Consider the following 17558-nt stretch of genomic DNA (forward strand, 5'->3'; position numbering starts at 1 on the left):
CATGTACATGACTCTTTCAGAAGTTTTTCATGTTATATATGCCAAGACCTTCATAAAAAGGTTTGTATCATTCAAAAAGGTTCATATCAAGTACAATTAAAGATGGTGTCCAAAATGACCACCAAATAGTCTAATGATGAAAAAATACCAATGCAATTAATGTCAACAGAAATAAATATGTGCCTATTTTGATTCATTCTCATCTTTTCAATTCAAGATGGTGTCCAAATTGACTGCCAGAATAGTCTATTTGCATTGAAATACACTAGCGTCACATGAAAATGATATAATAAGTACATGTATTATCAATGGAATGAATACTTCTGATCAAAGAAATAAATGTGCACACAATTATTGTTTCATTAGCTGCCAAAATTAGCTATTTCCAGTTAACTGTTCTAATATTTCCGACCGTGAGCCAAATGAAATAAGCAGTGTGATGCCATTATTACATTAAATTTGATTTGTTTTGTGTTTTCTGGCCTGTCAAAAGTTTGGAAAGTACAAAGCAGTAGCCTAGTCAATCCTAGTATAACCTGTAGCTAGTAGCCTAGTCAACTTTCCTAGTATAGCTGTAGTCTAGTCAACTTTCCTAGTATAGCTGTAGAGATTGTATGCAGTGGGTAAAAGGGGATCTATCAGAGCTGCGAATGGTGAAAACCAAGGGTCTTTCTTGGCTTTCTGGTTGAAAATCGCCTGAAAAAATAGTAATTTCCTTCCAGATTACCAAACTTCCTGGGAATGAGATTCCTGAATTCCCCATTTTTTCTAGGCCTAGCTGAAATTATCAAAATCAGGGGTCTTTCAGTGCTCTAATTTTGTAACTTCATTTGGAGCTGCAAGGTCTAAACACAGGGGTCTTTCCGGGGGAATATACCTGTCATTTATGTTAACCCCCCTTAGAATATGCCAGGTGATAACTAGACTGAAAATAAAACTACAATCACCAGCAAAGGGTCTCGGTCGGGGTCTCGGTACAAATGAAACATATTGGGTGCACATTTTTTTCTTTTGATTAGAAGCATTCATTCCATTGATAATACTTAATTATATCATTTTCATGTTGCTCTAGTGTATTTCAATGGAAATAGGCCATGGGAGCTAGCTAGCGTGGTTAGAGATAATATTTTAACGATAAATACAACACATTGGGGAATATACAAAGCTACATAATTAAATAAAAATAGCATGTTCTACACTATAGTCAGGCTGCCAAACTCAATTTTGCCACAGAAACTTGTTTTGGTGTCCATAGTTTTGTTTTGAATTTTGACCTCTGGGTGAACTTTAACCCGCCATATCTCAAAATGCTCAATGCTGGCAGAGTTCCAGTAAACTTATTTTCGAATTTTCTGGCAGCCAGACTATACTACATTGTACTACTAGTCTAACTAAACAAAACTCAACAAACTTTCAAACAAATAAGAGATTGCCTTTAGAGCCACCTTAAATCAGTAGTGTAGTAATCTTGGGGAGGGAAGGAATTTTTAGTAGAGGGGATGTGGCCAGTGGCGTAGATTTCTTGTTGACATTGGGGGGATGGGTTGGAAAAAATTTCTTGAAGTAAAGTGAATCCAGCACCTTTTGGTGACAGAATAAGTTAATGGCACAAATGCGCAAACAGAAAACTTTGAAGCTATTTACGTCGAAATGTGGTACAAAAAGTTGAATAAATGCGCACGAAGCGAGCAAAAATTTGCACTTTTAGGCTAAAATTGCCAAATATGAGGTTAATTTGGTCAAAAGCCCACATACAGGCATCAACATTGGGGGGAATGATTGTATGGACCACCCCCCTGGCAAAATATTGGGGGGGTCTACACCTATGGATGCATGTGGCATACTTATATGCACCTTTATAGAAATATAGAATGATGTTAAAGTGTGCAAATCATCTCCTCACTTTACACTTGTCAACTTACTACTAATTGGTTAGTATTTTAACTGTTGTATCCAAGGTCATGCGTTTGCATTGTAGTTTACAATATGCGGTATACCATCGCGGTTGGATCGAATACAGCTGTTAAAAGCTGTGTTCATTTAATCAAAATATCTAGTATAATAATAATGTGTAATACTCAATGCTCAACTTTTTCCTATCAAATGTAAACCACACCGGGTTACTAGACAAGCTGTAAGTAGGAAATTTTGGAAAAGGACACAGATTACCAGGTTCCAAATCCTGACCATCATGGATACAAACAACTCCACTGTCTGTGACAAATATGTTGTCCCCAATACAAAAAGCACTGGTACCCTCTTTGCTTCCTGCAGGCAGATTGGCTTGGCTGAGATTTTTTCCTACTTTCACTTCCGTGGTGCCATCATCTTTGGATCTGAGAATCACAAGGCTGACATGCATGACATGATCTGATATTTTGTCATTCTGGTCGAAGATTCGGTACAACTGATCTTGGTAGACAAAAAGGTGGGGCTCCACGACATATGCATCCTCCCATTCCTCATCTAGTTCTCTTCGTGCAATCTCTGTAATAATAATAACAATAATAATAATGATATGATGATGATAACAACATTAGAATGATGGTTGGTGTTAGGCAGAAGTATGAATTATGCACAAATGCTCATTTTTAGATGATAGACTGTCTTCAGCACTTTCCTACGCAGACAGCTAGCTGATCATCCAAATTTTGGCGACCTAAGAAATCCCCTGCCAGGACTATGTTAGTGCATATGTTGGTGAAATCGGTCATCCTTTTGGCGTTCATTTCAAAGAACACCAAAAAGAGGTGGATAAACTCAAAACTAAGCCATGACACACAAGCCAACCACAAATCATCTATCACAGACATTCATAAGTCAGCTATCACTGATACCAATCATATTTCCATCAATTGGGAGGACTCGCAGAGTTCACGTCAGAGAAGCTGACAAGACCACTAGATGGCTAAAAGAAGCCATCTGGATATGCCAAAAAGGAAAAGACACTCTGAATAAGGACGAGGGGGCCTACTCACTCAATAATCGGTGGCGTACCGTGGCCGCCCCAACCCCGGGGGGCTGAAGAAGAAACAATTTCGCCGCCCCTTCCTTAACAGGCCGAAAAGGTGAACCCAATTTTTTTCACGGTCGTTTGAAAAGTGAAGAGCAAAAAAAAAAAAAGAAAGGATTTTAGGCGCTAGTGCCCTAAAAGTAACCTTTTTAAAATTTTTTTTATGCTTTTTCAAGTTTTTGCGCCCTTTTTTCTTTGCTAATTCGTTTTGCCGCCCCTTCATTTTAGCCGCCCTGTTTTTGCCGCCCTTCTTCTTCCGCCCCTTCGTTTTTGCCGCCTCTACTTTGACCCGGGGCTGGCGCTCAAAGCCCCCCAAAATATGTGCATGATAATATCTTTGACCAATTCATCACACCCTCAACGGCAGTTCCTGTCGCTAGTATAAAAGGAAACAGTAAGATGTGATGGGTTACCAATTTGATGACACTAATAATGGAGTGGTGTAACATTACTAAAAATGTGAGTAAACACTTCCTGGAATTGTTCAGAAAGAACTATGTTAACAGTAGAATCTAACATTCCAAATGAACTTGTTCGGAAACTTTCTAGTGTTATTTTGGGGCTGAATTGAATGATTTTTCAATCAGGATTTTGTTCCCTATTTTATTTTTTGCCGTTTCCTTTGGTGAACTTTTAAACTTCCAAAGACTTACCATTTATTTGCCAGTTTTCCGAGTCTGGTTCATACACAATCAGCTCTTCAAATGTGTAATACACATTCTCATAAAGAAATCTGCCTCTCATTCGCCTTGCACTGCTCACAAAGATCTTTCCTTCAAATACCACTGCAGATATACCTTGTATCATACCCAGTGGATCATTGATTGGCACTGATCTCATATAATCAGACAACTTCCGGGGCCCATTTTGAGGTGTCATGAAACGAAACAAATCCTGTTTGTAATTGTTTGGTGGTGGTTTCATAACTTCCCACTTCTTCTCATTTATATCATAGCGCTCCATCATTATTCCTGGACCTTCAAACTCAACAAAAAGTCTTGGACTACGAATCATGCCAATTGCATATATGTAACGCCCTAAAGACACCAATGTGGTTTTCTTCTGACATTGGGAGATTGACGGCAACTGGAGCCACTTGTTGTCTCTAGCTTGGTAACTGTAGAATTCCTTTCCAGTTTTCCCTCCTACTGCATACAGGATACCATCTGCAACAACCATTGAGTACTTAGCAGTTTTACTAGGCAATGGGTCAAACTTCTCCAGATCAATCCAGTCTTTATGCTCGACTGCATAAAATGTAAATCTCCCACCATGTGATACAATTGGTGCCTGTTAATGAACAACAAAATTTATGACTGATCAGTCTTGTTAAAAACGAACAAAACAACAATATAACTTCCGCACTTATCACCCACACCATGTGGTGTTACCATGCAGCCTTGCACAAGCAAGGTGGGGGAGAGCACTCACTAATGAACTCAAATTGGGCCACATTATATAGGCTGTGGAGCTAAAATATACTAAATATTGTCAGCGTCTGACCTTGAATGCTGCACATACCTGCCATCTTAACATGTGAGTGCAGCAATATTATTAAGAAATAAAATATGATGTGTACTCTAAACCATGGGTAAAAAACAGTAAAATCTGGTGTCGACAAACAAGTAAGTTATTTTGTGTGAATCTATAGTTTTAAAAGCAATGAACTTGGTTAAAGCCTTAATGTATGATTTCCTTCAAATTTTAAATATATGTAATTCTATACTAAAATGCTGAAATAGTATGACATATAGTAATAATTGTCAGAAAGGGTTTCTGTTCATTTCGACCTGAAATAACAATGTAGATTGAAAGAAATTAACCCTACTGGTTATTTTGGTCACTTAACATGCAGTTCTATAGGAGGACATCATATAGGTCTTCATGTACATACCGTAATAGTACTTCTTGTTGCTGCAATATCTGGGTTCTTAGTTGCTAGGACATCTCTAGGTTTCTTGGATGCTTGTACCTGAAGCACCTGGTTAACCAATTCTAAACACTCTGGAATGCCGAGTATTTCTGCACTAACAAGCTCTTTGATATCTTCTGAAGCCACGAGTCCAAGACGAACCTTCTGTAGAAGTTGGTGTGAGTGTTTCTTCCGGTTTTCCCAGTCATGTTTCAGCCAGTTGATTACCAACTCTAGGACCTGTGATTGATAGTACATAAAAGCATTTAAATAAGTAAAATGTATGTATCACTCCACGACACGTATCGATCATTTCAAATATACTTTTACAATTACCACTAAGGCAGTAATTAAATGTGATGACTAAAGGTGTGAGGGCTAACATTCCAGGGGCCCGCATTGGACCCCTCATGGTGGGGTCCAAGGATGTACTGCAGTCACCAAGTGGTGGGGTGGGGAGGGGCAACATTATCAAATAGGCAAAATCAATAGATCTTTGCCCATTTTGTTTCAATACAGTACAATTTCTAAACGGAGAACAAACGGGCAGGGGTCATATTCTTGTGCGTCTGTGTATACCGTCCATGACCCCTTACTTTTTGTTTTGGGCCCCTTATACAAGTTCAAACTGACCATGTATTTGCAACACGAGATTGATATCGCTATACGGCAAACCCTAGGCCTCATGGAAGAACAGAGGATACCTTAAAACATCCAATGAATGAGTAACCCAGGCAAAAGAAATAAAACAAACAAACAAACAAGCAAAACATAAGAAGCCGGAACTTCGGACTGGACCCCTTAGATTCTCACTGGACCCTTAACATTTTTAAGCAGAGGGTAATGCATTTTATCCTTTAGTGAACAGTTTATCTTTTTATAGTGAATTCTATTATCTCCAACTTCAAATTGAAAATTTAGTCTAAAAAAGTATACCAATTTCTACCTTGGCTTTTGTACAGTACAGCCATGCCGCACATGAAGTTTGCATGTGTCTTAGGATATTGCATGTGTTGTTATGCACAGGTAGGCCTACACAGGTAACAGACTTTTATTTAAGTGGTGTTTGACCTGGGTGTTTGACCAATGAAATCACAGGATTCATGTCATTTAAAGGAAAAAGGTAGTAGGTTTACTTACTTGTTTTTCATCATCTTCATTCGCTAGGTTTTCCCGAGACAGAAAAGCTTGCAAGAAAGTCATACTTGTATTCTCTAGAAATGTATCCAAGCACTTCAAACCTTCCACATGATCCTCCAAATAATGCAGCGAAACCTCATGAAGCTGTTTCATGTAGGTGTGTTTCCCAGCAAGTAACATGACCTTCCAAACATCACTTACAGACAGCTTGTATGTGTTTTCCAACAGCACATCTTCTACAACAGAAGAGCAGGTCTGAGCAAATCTTGTAAACTGCATATAGCACGCCATCTCAAGTACCTCATAGATACAAGTAGATACCTGTGAATCTACCTCACCAGTGTATGCAAAGTTGAGTAATATCTCAAAAGCCGCTGCACTACCATCTATTTTGATCATATTTTCTGAACTTTCTCTAAATCCAGATGTAAACATTTCCAGAAAATAGTCGCCAGTAGCTGCAAGAACAGTTTTGTGTGCATGGAAAGATTTCCCACCCACACTGATGATGACATCACACAATTGATTTTGCTCTCGCAGATTGTTCAAGCCCCTTACAAGTTCTTTTGGGTACTCCCAGCTGGATGCCATTTTGTTGGTAGATGACTCAATTTTGGTGTGTAGTTGTTGGATGTGCCTAAAAAGAAAGTTGAAAGAAAAATATTCAAAAGTTACATCAAGAAGATTCTATAATACCATTTTTAAATATTATTTTTGTAAACATCTTTTACCATATTTGATTTGAAATTAAGGCATATTGAACAAATTTAAAAATGTAGTACAATACTCAAAATATGTAAAGGATCAGAATTAGCATTTTACAAAACCTGCAGTAACATTTAAATCCAATGTAATTTCATTCAATAATAATCATGAAATTCAACTTTTTCACAACCGCGTTCATAGTCCCATGAAACCAAAAAACACCTTGATCAGCACCATGAGAACAGAACAGGAGGAAATTCAAGATTGTCAATATTCCTGATCCTTTAAATATTTTGAGTACCTAGAGTAATGTACCGTAACCACTCGGGTATAAGCTCACCTTCGGCTATAAGCCCACCCCCTCTTTTTCAAACCATTCAGGGAACAAGGGTGCACTTGGGTATAAGCCCAGTAGTCATTTTGGGTAAGTTTTTAAATCATATCAATGCTTTTCTTTCACATTTAAGAACAAATATTAAAAAAATATCAGTTAAAACTTAACATTCCATACTTAAAATTGTAAAAAAATTGACAAAGATGATAGAAATTACTGATACATTGAATCGGGAAGATTTTTCTTATTTTTAAATTCAACTACTAACCCCTCCCCGGTTATAAGCCCACCCCCATTTTTGAAGTGAAATTGCCCATCTAGGGGGGGTGGGCTTATACCTGAATGGTTACGGTATATATTATTTAATGGTCCGATTCCTACTCCCTCTTACTTTTTAGATTCTCGAGTACTGGGCAAAAAAAGTTTGGACCAATTTTAAAATTTGACCTATGACCCTGTAACTTTGACCTTTGGGGTCATAAATATTTTTAATGTGTTAAGAAAGTCATAAGGATCATTTTCAGAAATATTTTCCTGGGGAATTGGGGGCTGTCAAAGTGAATTTCAGGGGTCAAAAATCATAAAAATTCTGCTAAATTGCTGCAAAAGTTGCTCATTTTCAATTTTTTTGGGTTTTATTGGGGGGAACTGGCCGGGGAAAGATCTCTAGCATGCTCCATGCCACAGCTGACATCTTGTTGAGGAAATGTGGACAATGGTAGTAAATCAGAACTTTGTAACATATTAAGTGGGTTTAATTTGTCATTTTAAGTACATGTAGTAGGCCTATCAGGGAGACAGTATAGGCTACCTTTATCATGTTTATGCAAATCTCTTTTGAAACTGGCTACCTGGGTAAATACATTTCTATATTAGGCATTTCTAAAGAATTTACGATTTACGATTATCATTCAATATGGTCTTTTAATAGAAAAAGCAAATCTTTGGTACAAACACACAATGGAATTGGATGAGTGACTTCAGGGTCAAAATATAATGACAAGTATTTTTACTATGGCCAACACCATTAGTCAGTCTCAGAATTGTGCTCAAGTGGGACATCCACCAATTGATACTTGGTATTCCAAATAAAGGCCTATGTATGTACCATTCCCTGGTTTTCTTGAAATTTGATACAATAGCAAATGCCCATCGGTATCGGGAATGTTGAAAAAATTGACCCCATGCAAAAGGTTGTTGACCTTTGAATTATTTCGGCCATATCTCCAAATCTAAACATTTCAGAGTAATGAAATGATTGACTTGTTGTTCCTTGTACCATTATACCAGGAGAAACAATTTGAGATACTTGAGCATTTTCAAATTCTGCCATAGGGACCCCTTGGGGCACATTTATATTCCACATCTTCACCTGACCACTACAATCTAAAATCAACATCAAGTATAAAGTGGACATGGTGGACATCATTTCCCACTTGAGCACAATTTTGAGACCTACTACATCAGTGGCGGTGCCAGGAATTTTTTTTTTTTGGGGGGGAAGCCGGAGGGGGAAAGTGAATTTCAACTTTTCCGAAAAAAGTGGAAACTTTAGTTTACTAATTTTGAGTTTTAAGTGAGAACTATTTTGACCTGGCTGGGGGTATTTGTCGGGGAGGGCAGGGGTGTCTCATGTATAAGGCAACTAACAGTCGATCCTGAGTTTCCCGTCACATAATTTCTGAAAACAAGTGAGGTAACTTTTTCATTATTCTTCTGTCTTTCATTTCATGGCCAAACGTAATTCGAGTGCTCGAGGGCATTTTCTCATGGAATTCATGCACCCCGGACAAGTGTACCTTCAACAGGTCCTGTTTATAAAATATCAACGTCAGCATAACTAGGGTTGGTAGCGCCCAGGGCAAGAAACAAAATTGGCACCCCTACCCCCCCCGGAGAATATCTTAGACCTGGGCAGTGGCATAGCTAGGGGCGAAAGATACCCCAGTTTTGAAACAATTGAGCGGGGAGCACACATAATTTTGGACAAATAAGGCCTATACTCTAATTAATTTTGGTTACTAGAAGTTGAATACCGGTAGGCCTATCGGTCTTTAAAAGTTCTTTACATTGATTTTGTGCTGAAATGTGGGCGAAAATTATGACTTTCATCCGGGCTTTCATCGCTTGGAGAGGTGCAGAATTGATGCTGAATTGGTCAATTTGGCACCCCCGGCCCCCTAAGGTTGGCGCCCGGGGCACGTTGCCCCCCCCGTAGTTACGCCATCGCCACTGATCAACGTAGAAGTAACATAGGACTACTTGCACTACATGATACAATGTATAAATTTGTATAGGCTTTAATGTACATCGTCAATTCACTTCTAGCTTCTTGTCAGGTGAAACTCAAGGGAGTAGAATGTCTCAGGTAGATCCGGATGAGGGAAGATGTACTTACCAGTTACAGCATTAGCCTCTTAAAGAACCACTAGCCTTGGTACATAAGGCGCAACAGATAAATCAATTATAAAGCCAGCAAGTATAAAATTTGCCGAGTCGATTCTTTTCTCAATTCGATCGCGCCAATTAATGAGTAAAGACAGCCCGTCACACTTAAGGTACAGTAGTCTCCTCCACACTCCGCAGCCGGTTCGGTTACCACGCTCCCTCTATACAAAGTGAGCGGCACCAAACTCACTGGCTGTTGTGGAGACTACAGGCACAGGCCATATGGGCGCACACCACTAAATAAAGTCCCATTGAAATACACGGGTAATACGCATGAAGATAAGTTTGTTTTTCTACCCAATAACCATTTTTCATATTTTGGTGGCACCAAAGATTTAAATCTTACTTAAAATTGGTTTTTTGAAACAAGTCGAGACTGAAATTTGAGATACCACCCTGCATCCAGAATTTCAGCAGACACTCGCGCCTCCTTACCGGTTCCAGCCATGATATTATTCAGAGAACCTTTCACAGGGCCGGATTTACCATAGGGCCAGATGGCCCAAATGTTTGGGGCCCCCAAAATTGCCCTGTGCGGTGTGCATCTTCCATTTTAGCTGAAAAACACCATGTTTTGGGCCAAAATAGGCTACAAAAAATGCAAAATTTTGCGCGCACTGGCTTGTTATATACAAAATGTAGCAAAATTCAGCTTCAATTAGGGCTAAACTAGTCTAAAATTGATTTTTTTTTTGCGCGCTTCACACGCAAATGTCCCAGTGGAGTCTAAAGACTTGGCCACTTGATGCACATGCCTTCCTCACGGATCGTTTGGGGCCTCCAATTTTTTTTTGGCCCCCCAAAGAGGTAAATCCGGCCATGACCTTTCGCCCATGCACATTGGAGTCGGAACAGATTTGTAATGTTGAGTTCTACTGTTTTGGTCAAAACATCAAGAGTCACTCACATTTGGTTCCCTTGGTACTCTGATATATTTTGCATAGGCTCCATTTTTTACCGGGACTATGAAGAGTTTTTTACACCAAAAATGTAAGTGTCAGGCCATATTGAAGAGAGGGAAGGGCAAAGAGTAAGGTGCTGGGGAGGAGGGTAAAATGTGGGTGGGGGTGGGGAGGGCAAGAAATTTTAAGCAAGCCGAAAGGGGGGGGGAGCAATTTTGGCCAGCCGAGAGGGGGGGGCAAGCAATTTTCATTTTTGAGATCCCAAAATTTGGCATATGTAAAGGGGGGAGCAAAGAAGTTGATCGGCCTTTGCGATTATACTGCAGAGTGGATTAATGAAAATGTATGCAAAATATGCAAATAAGCTCATTAATATTCATAGATATGCAAATAACATGACACAAAACTATACATCACACAAGGCTGCCATATCCAATCACCAAACCAAATTTGAAGTTGATTGGTTATTGCGTTTAAGCTGCAGAGTGGATTGATGAAAATGTAGGCAAAATATGCAAATAAGCTCATCAATATTCATAAATATGCAAATAACATGACACAAAACTATAATCACACAAGGCTACCATATCCAATCTCTCTCTGCCATATCCTAGGACGTTGGCGATCATGTCATTCCACAATTCTCTGTCATATGCCATCTCCAGAAGCTCTGTCGCTTTATGTTCAGCTCCCCTTTCTTTTAGCCAGTCTTTCAGATTTGAGCTTGGTAAACCGTCCCTTACATTGTTAAATAACTCGCCAACATATTCATTCCATCTTTTCATTACCTCATCTTTCCCTACCAGCATAGTACCATTGTTTGCCTTGATGCACCCAGAGCTTGAACAGCCTGATTTCCTGCCTGAGATCTCATTTATCCTCTGGTACACATTCCGATTCTCTCCAAATTGACTCTCAATTTTCACTAATCAGCCAGGTCTCTTTGGCCTCCTTGCAACTTTTCTTTATTTGCCTGTCCAACTCTCTATATTCTTTCAAATCCCTGTCCATGATCTTTTGCCTGTTTCTCATCATTGATTGAATTTCTTCTGTCATCCACTTGCTTTTACTTTCTCTCTTCCTTCTTTGGCAGGTATTCCTCTGCTCTTTCAACTAAGATATCTCTCATTGATTCACATGTCATCTCATCTCCTTCGTCTGAAAGTTGCTCAAACCTGTTCTCCACTTTGATGAAATACTCCATTCAGATCTCTGGTTTTTTCAGCTGTTCAAAATCTACCTTCTTTGTGATCTTTGATCTCTTCAACTTTCTCAGCTTACAACGAAGTGTGCATACTACAGTCTGCCCCTGGGTGTGTCTTCGCATGTTGCACTGCTCTTCTAAATCTGTCATTTATTGTTATGAAATCTAACTGGTTCCTCGTATCCAATCACCAAACCAAATTTGAAGTTGATTGGTTATTGCGTTTAAGCTTCAGAGTGGATTAATGAACATGTAGGCAAAATGTGCAAATAAGCTCATTAATATTCATAAATATGCAAATAACCTGACACAAAACTATATATCACATAAGGCTACCATATCCAATCACCAAACCAAATTTGAAGTGGATTGGTTATTGCGTTTAAGCTGCAGAGTGGATTAATGAAAATGTAAGAATATGCAAATAAGCTCATTAATATTCAAAAATATGCAAATAACATGACACAAAACTATACAGTACATCAGGCTACCATATCCTATCACCATACAAGTTTGATATAATATTGGATGGCTGAGCATGATACCATAACATATCGGATGAGTCATAAAAATATCGGACGAGCCAACGGCGAGTTCGATATTTGTATGACTTAATCCGATATGTTATGGTATCATGCTTAAATAAGCCATCCAATATTATCATTATTAGGTTTTCTTAACTCCTAATAACCCTGAAAACATAATAATGAAGTTGATCGGTTATTGCGTTAGAGCTGCACAGTGGATTAAATTTGTTTCCGCTCGGACAGCCAAACAAACAAGCAAAGAAACAACCATCTGGATGATTAAACATAAGCCCCACACATGTGTGGGGGCCAAAAATGCAAAATTTTCTCACTGCATCCACATCACATGATTAAACAATTTCAGATTTTGAATTGGTTTTCCTCAAAATCTGGAATGTGTAAAGGGGGGGGGGGGGATTTTTTGTATGTCGAAAAAAAGGGGGGGCATTTTGAGAATGCACTACCCCAGTGTACATATAATTATACAGTCTAATATACAATTTGGCACCCAATTCCAATATCCACAAAAGTCCATGACTTTTCATTTACTACTAGTTTTTAAACTTCAGTTATAGAGTTTGGTGAGAATTCTGGTTAATCCTTTGTGTAAGACAGCACATAATATAATAATAGGGTTAGGATTAGGATTTGTTTTGTGCTTTTTTACACAAAGGATATACTGCAATCTTGTTATTATTAGCCTCTGTGATAGCACCAAGATTTGTTTGTGTGTGTGTGTGGGGGGGGGGGGAGTGTCCAAATTGAGCATTTTACTAGTATTTGCCCAATCAAATAGTAGGGTTTCAGTGATTTTAAAAAACCACCAAGTTGATTTACTCAAGAGACTGAATGTCACAATTCTAGTTCAGTGAAAATTAGATTTAGCACAAAAGAATTGTCAATTTTGTATAGTCAATTTGAGGAATTTATGAGGGGAATGCTTCCATTTGGAACCAGCACTGGTTGACCTAGTAAATGCAAAACTGAATAAGTATACCACAGACAACAAAATGACATATGACAACATACTACACTTTATGAAAGAAAACAAAACAGTAACATTTTAATACAACATTACTTTAACAGGTTATAAGTGATATCTTCAAAATGAATAATATCCAAAGTAAACAAAAAATTCAGGAATCAGTGGTAAAAGAATGGTTCTTTTTTCTGTTTTAGGGGGTACTACACCCCTGTCCAATTTTTTGCCTATTTTTGCATTTTTCTCAAAAATTATAGTGCATAAGGGACAAGTAAGATATGTATATTATATAGGGGCAAGGACTACAACTACTGCACTGGAAATTTTATTTCAGCACAGGCAACAGTTGTGGAGCTACAGTCAAAAATGAGGGAAAACCATTATTTGATCAATAAATCAATAACTATGTACTTGCTTTGAGTTGCTGAATTTTCAGTACAGTAGTTGTTGTCCTTGCCCCTATAGTATGCACATTTTACTTGTCACCAATGTCCTATGTTTGATAAAAATGCAAAAATAGGCACAAAATTGGCCAGGGGTGTAGTACATGTACCCCCTTAAGTAGTAGTGTTTAGGGTTAAAGATTTACATTTAGGATGAAAAGGTAGAAGTGCTTACTCTCCTCACTATTTCTACTATACCAGGTGGTGTATGACGTGCAGTCCCTAAATTCAGTAAATTTTCATCGTCAACCGTGTAATTGAATGGGATTATTTTGACATTTTAAAACGCTTGAAATATCACAAACAAATAGGCCTATGTTGATAAATAATATAAATACAAGCTAAAACCGTTGGGGTTCGATAATGAACCCCACAAAACTAAACGAGTATATGGAAAATGCCATACGGCCGGGCGGTTTCACGAGTTGCCGGCTCGATCATGTCATCCGCCGCCTGACTATACTATGCTATACTTCCAGTATACATATGAACAAGTTTTTCCAATTTGCTGGTATCACACACCCAGGCATTCTTAGTGGAAATGAGGGATGTGCGGCAAATTCTTCGCCCGGGTGAAATTTTAGCCATTTTGGTTTATTAATGACCCTCAATTTCATGAATATTTTGTGTACCATAGGGTGTGTTTTCAATATTTTCTTGAAAAAGTGCCAATTTTTCATTGTCTTCTAGCAAAATGCGCATAAAAATTGATATAATTTTAGGTTTGTTTTTCTTCAAATTTGGTTTAAAGTTGGGTAGTTTTAAGGAGTCACAGCTGCACATCCCCACCCAAACCAAAGTTGAGAAACCCCCTCCCCTAGACATTCACACAATCTTGAACAGGATTTCTAAGTTTCTACATTTGACTACAAATCAACTTGATTTTATTTACAAAATACAGTAACTACACACAGGTCCACTTCTGCACAAAAACAAGCAACCTGCAAGCACTGTGACTAGCAGTTTTCTAAACACAATCTTGCTATCACGTTTAATATTGATGTACTTCTGCAGATGGCCCTCTTGCCTTTCTATCAATGATCTTCCTAATTATGTAATATATTGTGACGTATCAAGGACCCTACAGACTCTTTAGTGGATGTAGAATATTAAATGTAACATATCTACGTTATTTATTCCCATTCTACAAATAAGTTCTATATACCTTGATCAATGACAACAGTTTCGTGCTAACATTTAGCACTTTCTGAAATTGAAAGACCAATCCCTGTACCTCGATGGTTGCCTCCTGGCGGAGCTGATGTTGGTGGTGCTGTTTTAGGAGTTGGTTAAATATGTGCGGAAGAAAGTAGTTCCTTTCGTTTCTGTTGAAAAAGACACATGCCGACTAATATTTGCATTTCAATTCGCATCACCCATTGCAACATAAACTCAGCATCGTAAGAACATTAATGGATAGGAAGGACAAGGTAATCACAAAGAGGTAGACAAAAAAGAGGAAGTTCACAAAATCAAAAAAGCTCTCAAAGTATACCCCGAATGGGTCTTTAAGCAAACACCAAACAAAAGGAAACTGGAGGATAAGAAACAAACTGAGTCCAAACCAAGGGTATACATGTATATAGAAGGGCTCTCCCAATGTGTATGGTGGGTGTTCAATTAACATGGTATCAGAACTGCCTTCAAACCACATCAGACAATTAGTTTTTTGGTCCATCCAAAAGATAAACAGGATGTAACTCAAACGGTAGACTGTGTATACAAAATACCTTGTCTCAATTGTGACAAGTCCTACGTAGGTAAAACATCTAGACTTTTTGGTACTAGACTGAAAGAACACAAAACCGAAGCCACAAAGGCTTCTAAGAAAGCCTTCACCCGATCCCAGAGACAGGCCTCCATTACAGAGGTGGATAACAAATTGGCAATAACTGATCATGATTCTGTGGAAAACCCATGTTATTGGATGGGAGCAATCAGAAATCAAAGATAGAGAACAGAACAGAAAGAAGAGATTTATCAAAGAAGCAATCTGGATTAGGAAAAAGGGGGCCAAAACACTCAACAGCCGGAGATGAAGGGAACTACTTTCTTCCGCACATAATATGATGAAGTCCTAAAACAAACAGCGCTACCAACGTCAGCTCCGCCAGGAAGCAGTCATCGAGGTGCAGGAATTGGTTATTCAATTTCAGAAAGAGCCGAGTGTTAGCACAAAACTGTCATTGATCAAGGTATGTAACATCAAATATTGGATTTGTTTACAAGAATTTTGATTTTTGAACTTTATATTTCCAGTAAAGTTTAAATTCTACCAAATGTTTGATGATGTGAAATTGTTAATACATTTCTACTAGACATTCTTCGTAACATATTATTGATTTTACATCATCAATCAGTAATTAGAACCTGAGACTAGTCTCAGTTAGAACTTAAACATTACTGGGAATAGAATTGGGAATAGATTGAATAATGTAGATATGTGACATCAAATTGGCTATCAAAAAGAAACTAAACATTTTTCACAAGGTCATATCTTGAAATCCTGTCCACGAAATTGAACCAAAATTACACAGATTTACTTCAAAACTCTACTCTTAACACATGTCTGTAACCAAGCAGTTATCCAACTGACACAACAGCAAAATGCACTGACATGGGACAGCTTCCTGGACCACATCACAGCTCAGCCCTGTTTCATGAAAAAAGTGTATGAAAAGCAGAAAGCAGCACCGTTTTATCATCTGTGCAAGGATCTTGTGTGCATTCTCACAGATTTTTTGTCTTGGGTGCCAAATGTTGGGCTGTGAAAGTGAAGTAAGTCCAGGAAGCTGTCCCATGACAGTGCATTTTGCCGTTGTGTCAGTTGAACAACTGCTTCGTTACTGACATGTGTTTTGAGTAGAGTATTAAGGTAATCCTGTGTGCAATTTTGGTTCATTTTGATTGACAGTATTAATGACCTTGTGATTCACAAGTTGTAAAAAATTATAAGTTTCTTTTTGAGCTCAGTTTAGAATACTCCAAGTCTGTAGCAGCCAGCTTTAAATGATGATTTTAACACCAGCAACAAATAGCTTCCAAGTAATGAATTTAGTCTAAATACTGACAAAATAGAATTTATGTTAATAGACTCTATAGTCCGTATACCTTCCTCAAGTCAGTAAAGTACAATCAAATTTTAAGAATCTGTTACGCTAGTTGGATTCCTTACATCATTTCCTTTCTGAAAATGTATACTTTTACATTTAAAGATACAATAAAAAACAATATCTAAATTACTGATTCATGAAAGGTATACAGACTATAAACAAAGTTAACAAACAGTAAACAAAAACAAATTAGAGGGTGCATGAGAGCAAAAGCCTTAGTGTTATCAATACTTCGTCTTAGAACCAACAAATTGTACAAAAATCTCAAAAAAGAATGTTCATGCTGAAAAAAAAATCCAATTTCCTTGTTGAAGACATTTTGAAGACGGTTTATAATTCAATTGTTCTGCCTCATCTTGAATATTGTAATATTGTTTGGGAAAATTGTAGTATTTTTTTTTTCAACGTTTATGTGCACTGGCCTACTCTGGGGAAAGATTAAAATCTGTTCATCCTATTAACCCAGAGAACTAATTATAATAATTTTTCGCCATGCGGGTATAATACTGAAATGACACTCAATTTAGGTGTAATTTATCTTGGGTCGAATCTCTATCATGGAAAGTTTGCTATATCTTTATAAATATAATGATCAGCTATGTTCGTTTGTTCTAGATTTGGGTTTTAGCGTTTTATATTTGAAAGAACTAATGTGTTATTGCAATATTTTGAAACAACAAACCAAAATTGGGTGCTATGACGTACGGGATTGGGCTACAAATGTGCATTTTACCAAGTTAGCAATAGGGAATTGCTTCATTTTGCATATGCATGAGTTTCTTGTGATAACCTTCAAAATGTAGTTATTTTCAGAAAAAAGGATGAGGTTGTTCAA

General features: G+C 37.9%; 1 protein-coding gene across 1 annotated transcript; it reads right to left on the minus strand.

Moving 5' to 3' along the window:
* Positions 1-1762: 1762 nt before the first annotated feature.
* LOC140156034 (kelch-like protein 15) lies at positions 1763-6756 on the minus strand. The gene is made up of 4 exons (XM_072179140.1): positions 6066-6756; positions 4908-5165; positions 3667-4303; positions 1763-2487 (listed from the first exon to the last, which is right to left on the minus strand). Exons 1-4 carry the CDS (start codon positions 6654-6656, stop codon positions 2054-2056), a joined length of 1920 nt encoding a protein of 639 aa, XP_072035241.1. The 5' UTR covers positions 6657-6756; the 3' UTR covers positions 1763-2053.
* Between the last annotated feature and the right edge of the window lie 10802 nt (positions 6757-17558).

This window comes from Amphiura filiformis, chromosome 6 (genome assembly GCF_039555335.1).
Source record: "Amphiura filiformis chromosome 6, Afil_fr2py, whole genome shotgun sequence".
Classification (NCBI taxonomy): Eukaryota; Metazoa; Echinodermata; class Ophiuroidea; order Amphilepidida; family Amphiuridae; genus Amphiura; species Amphiura filiformis.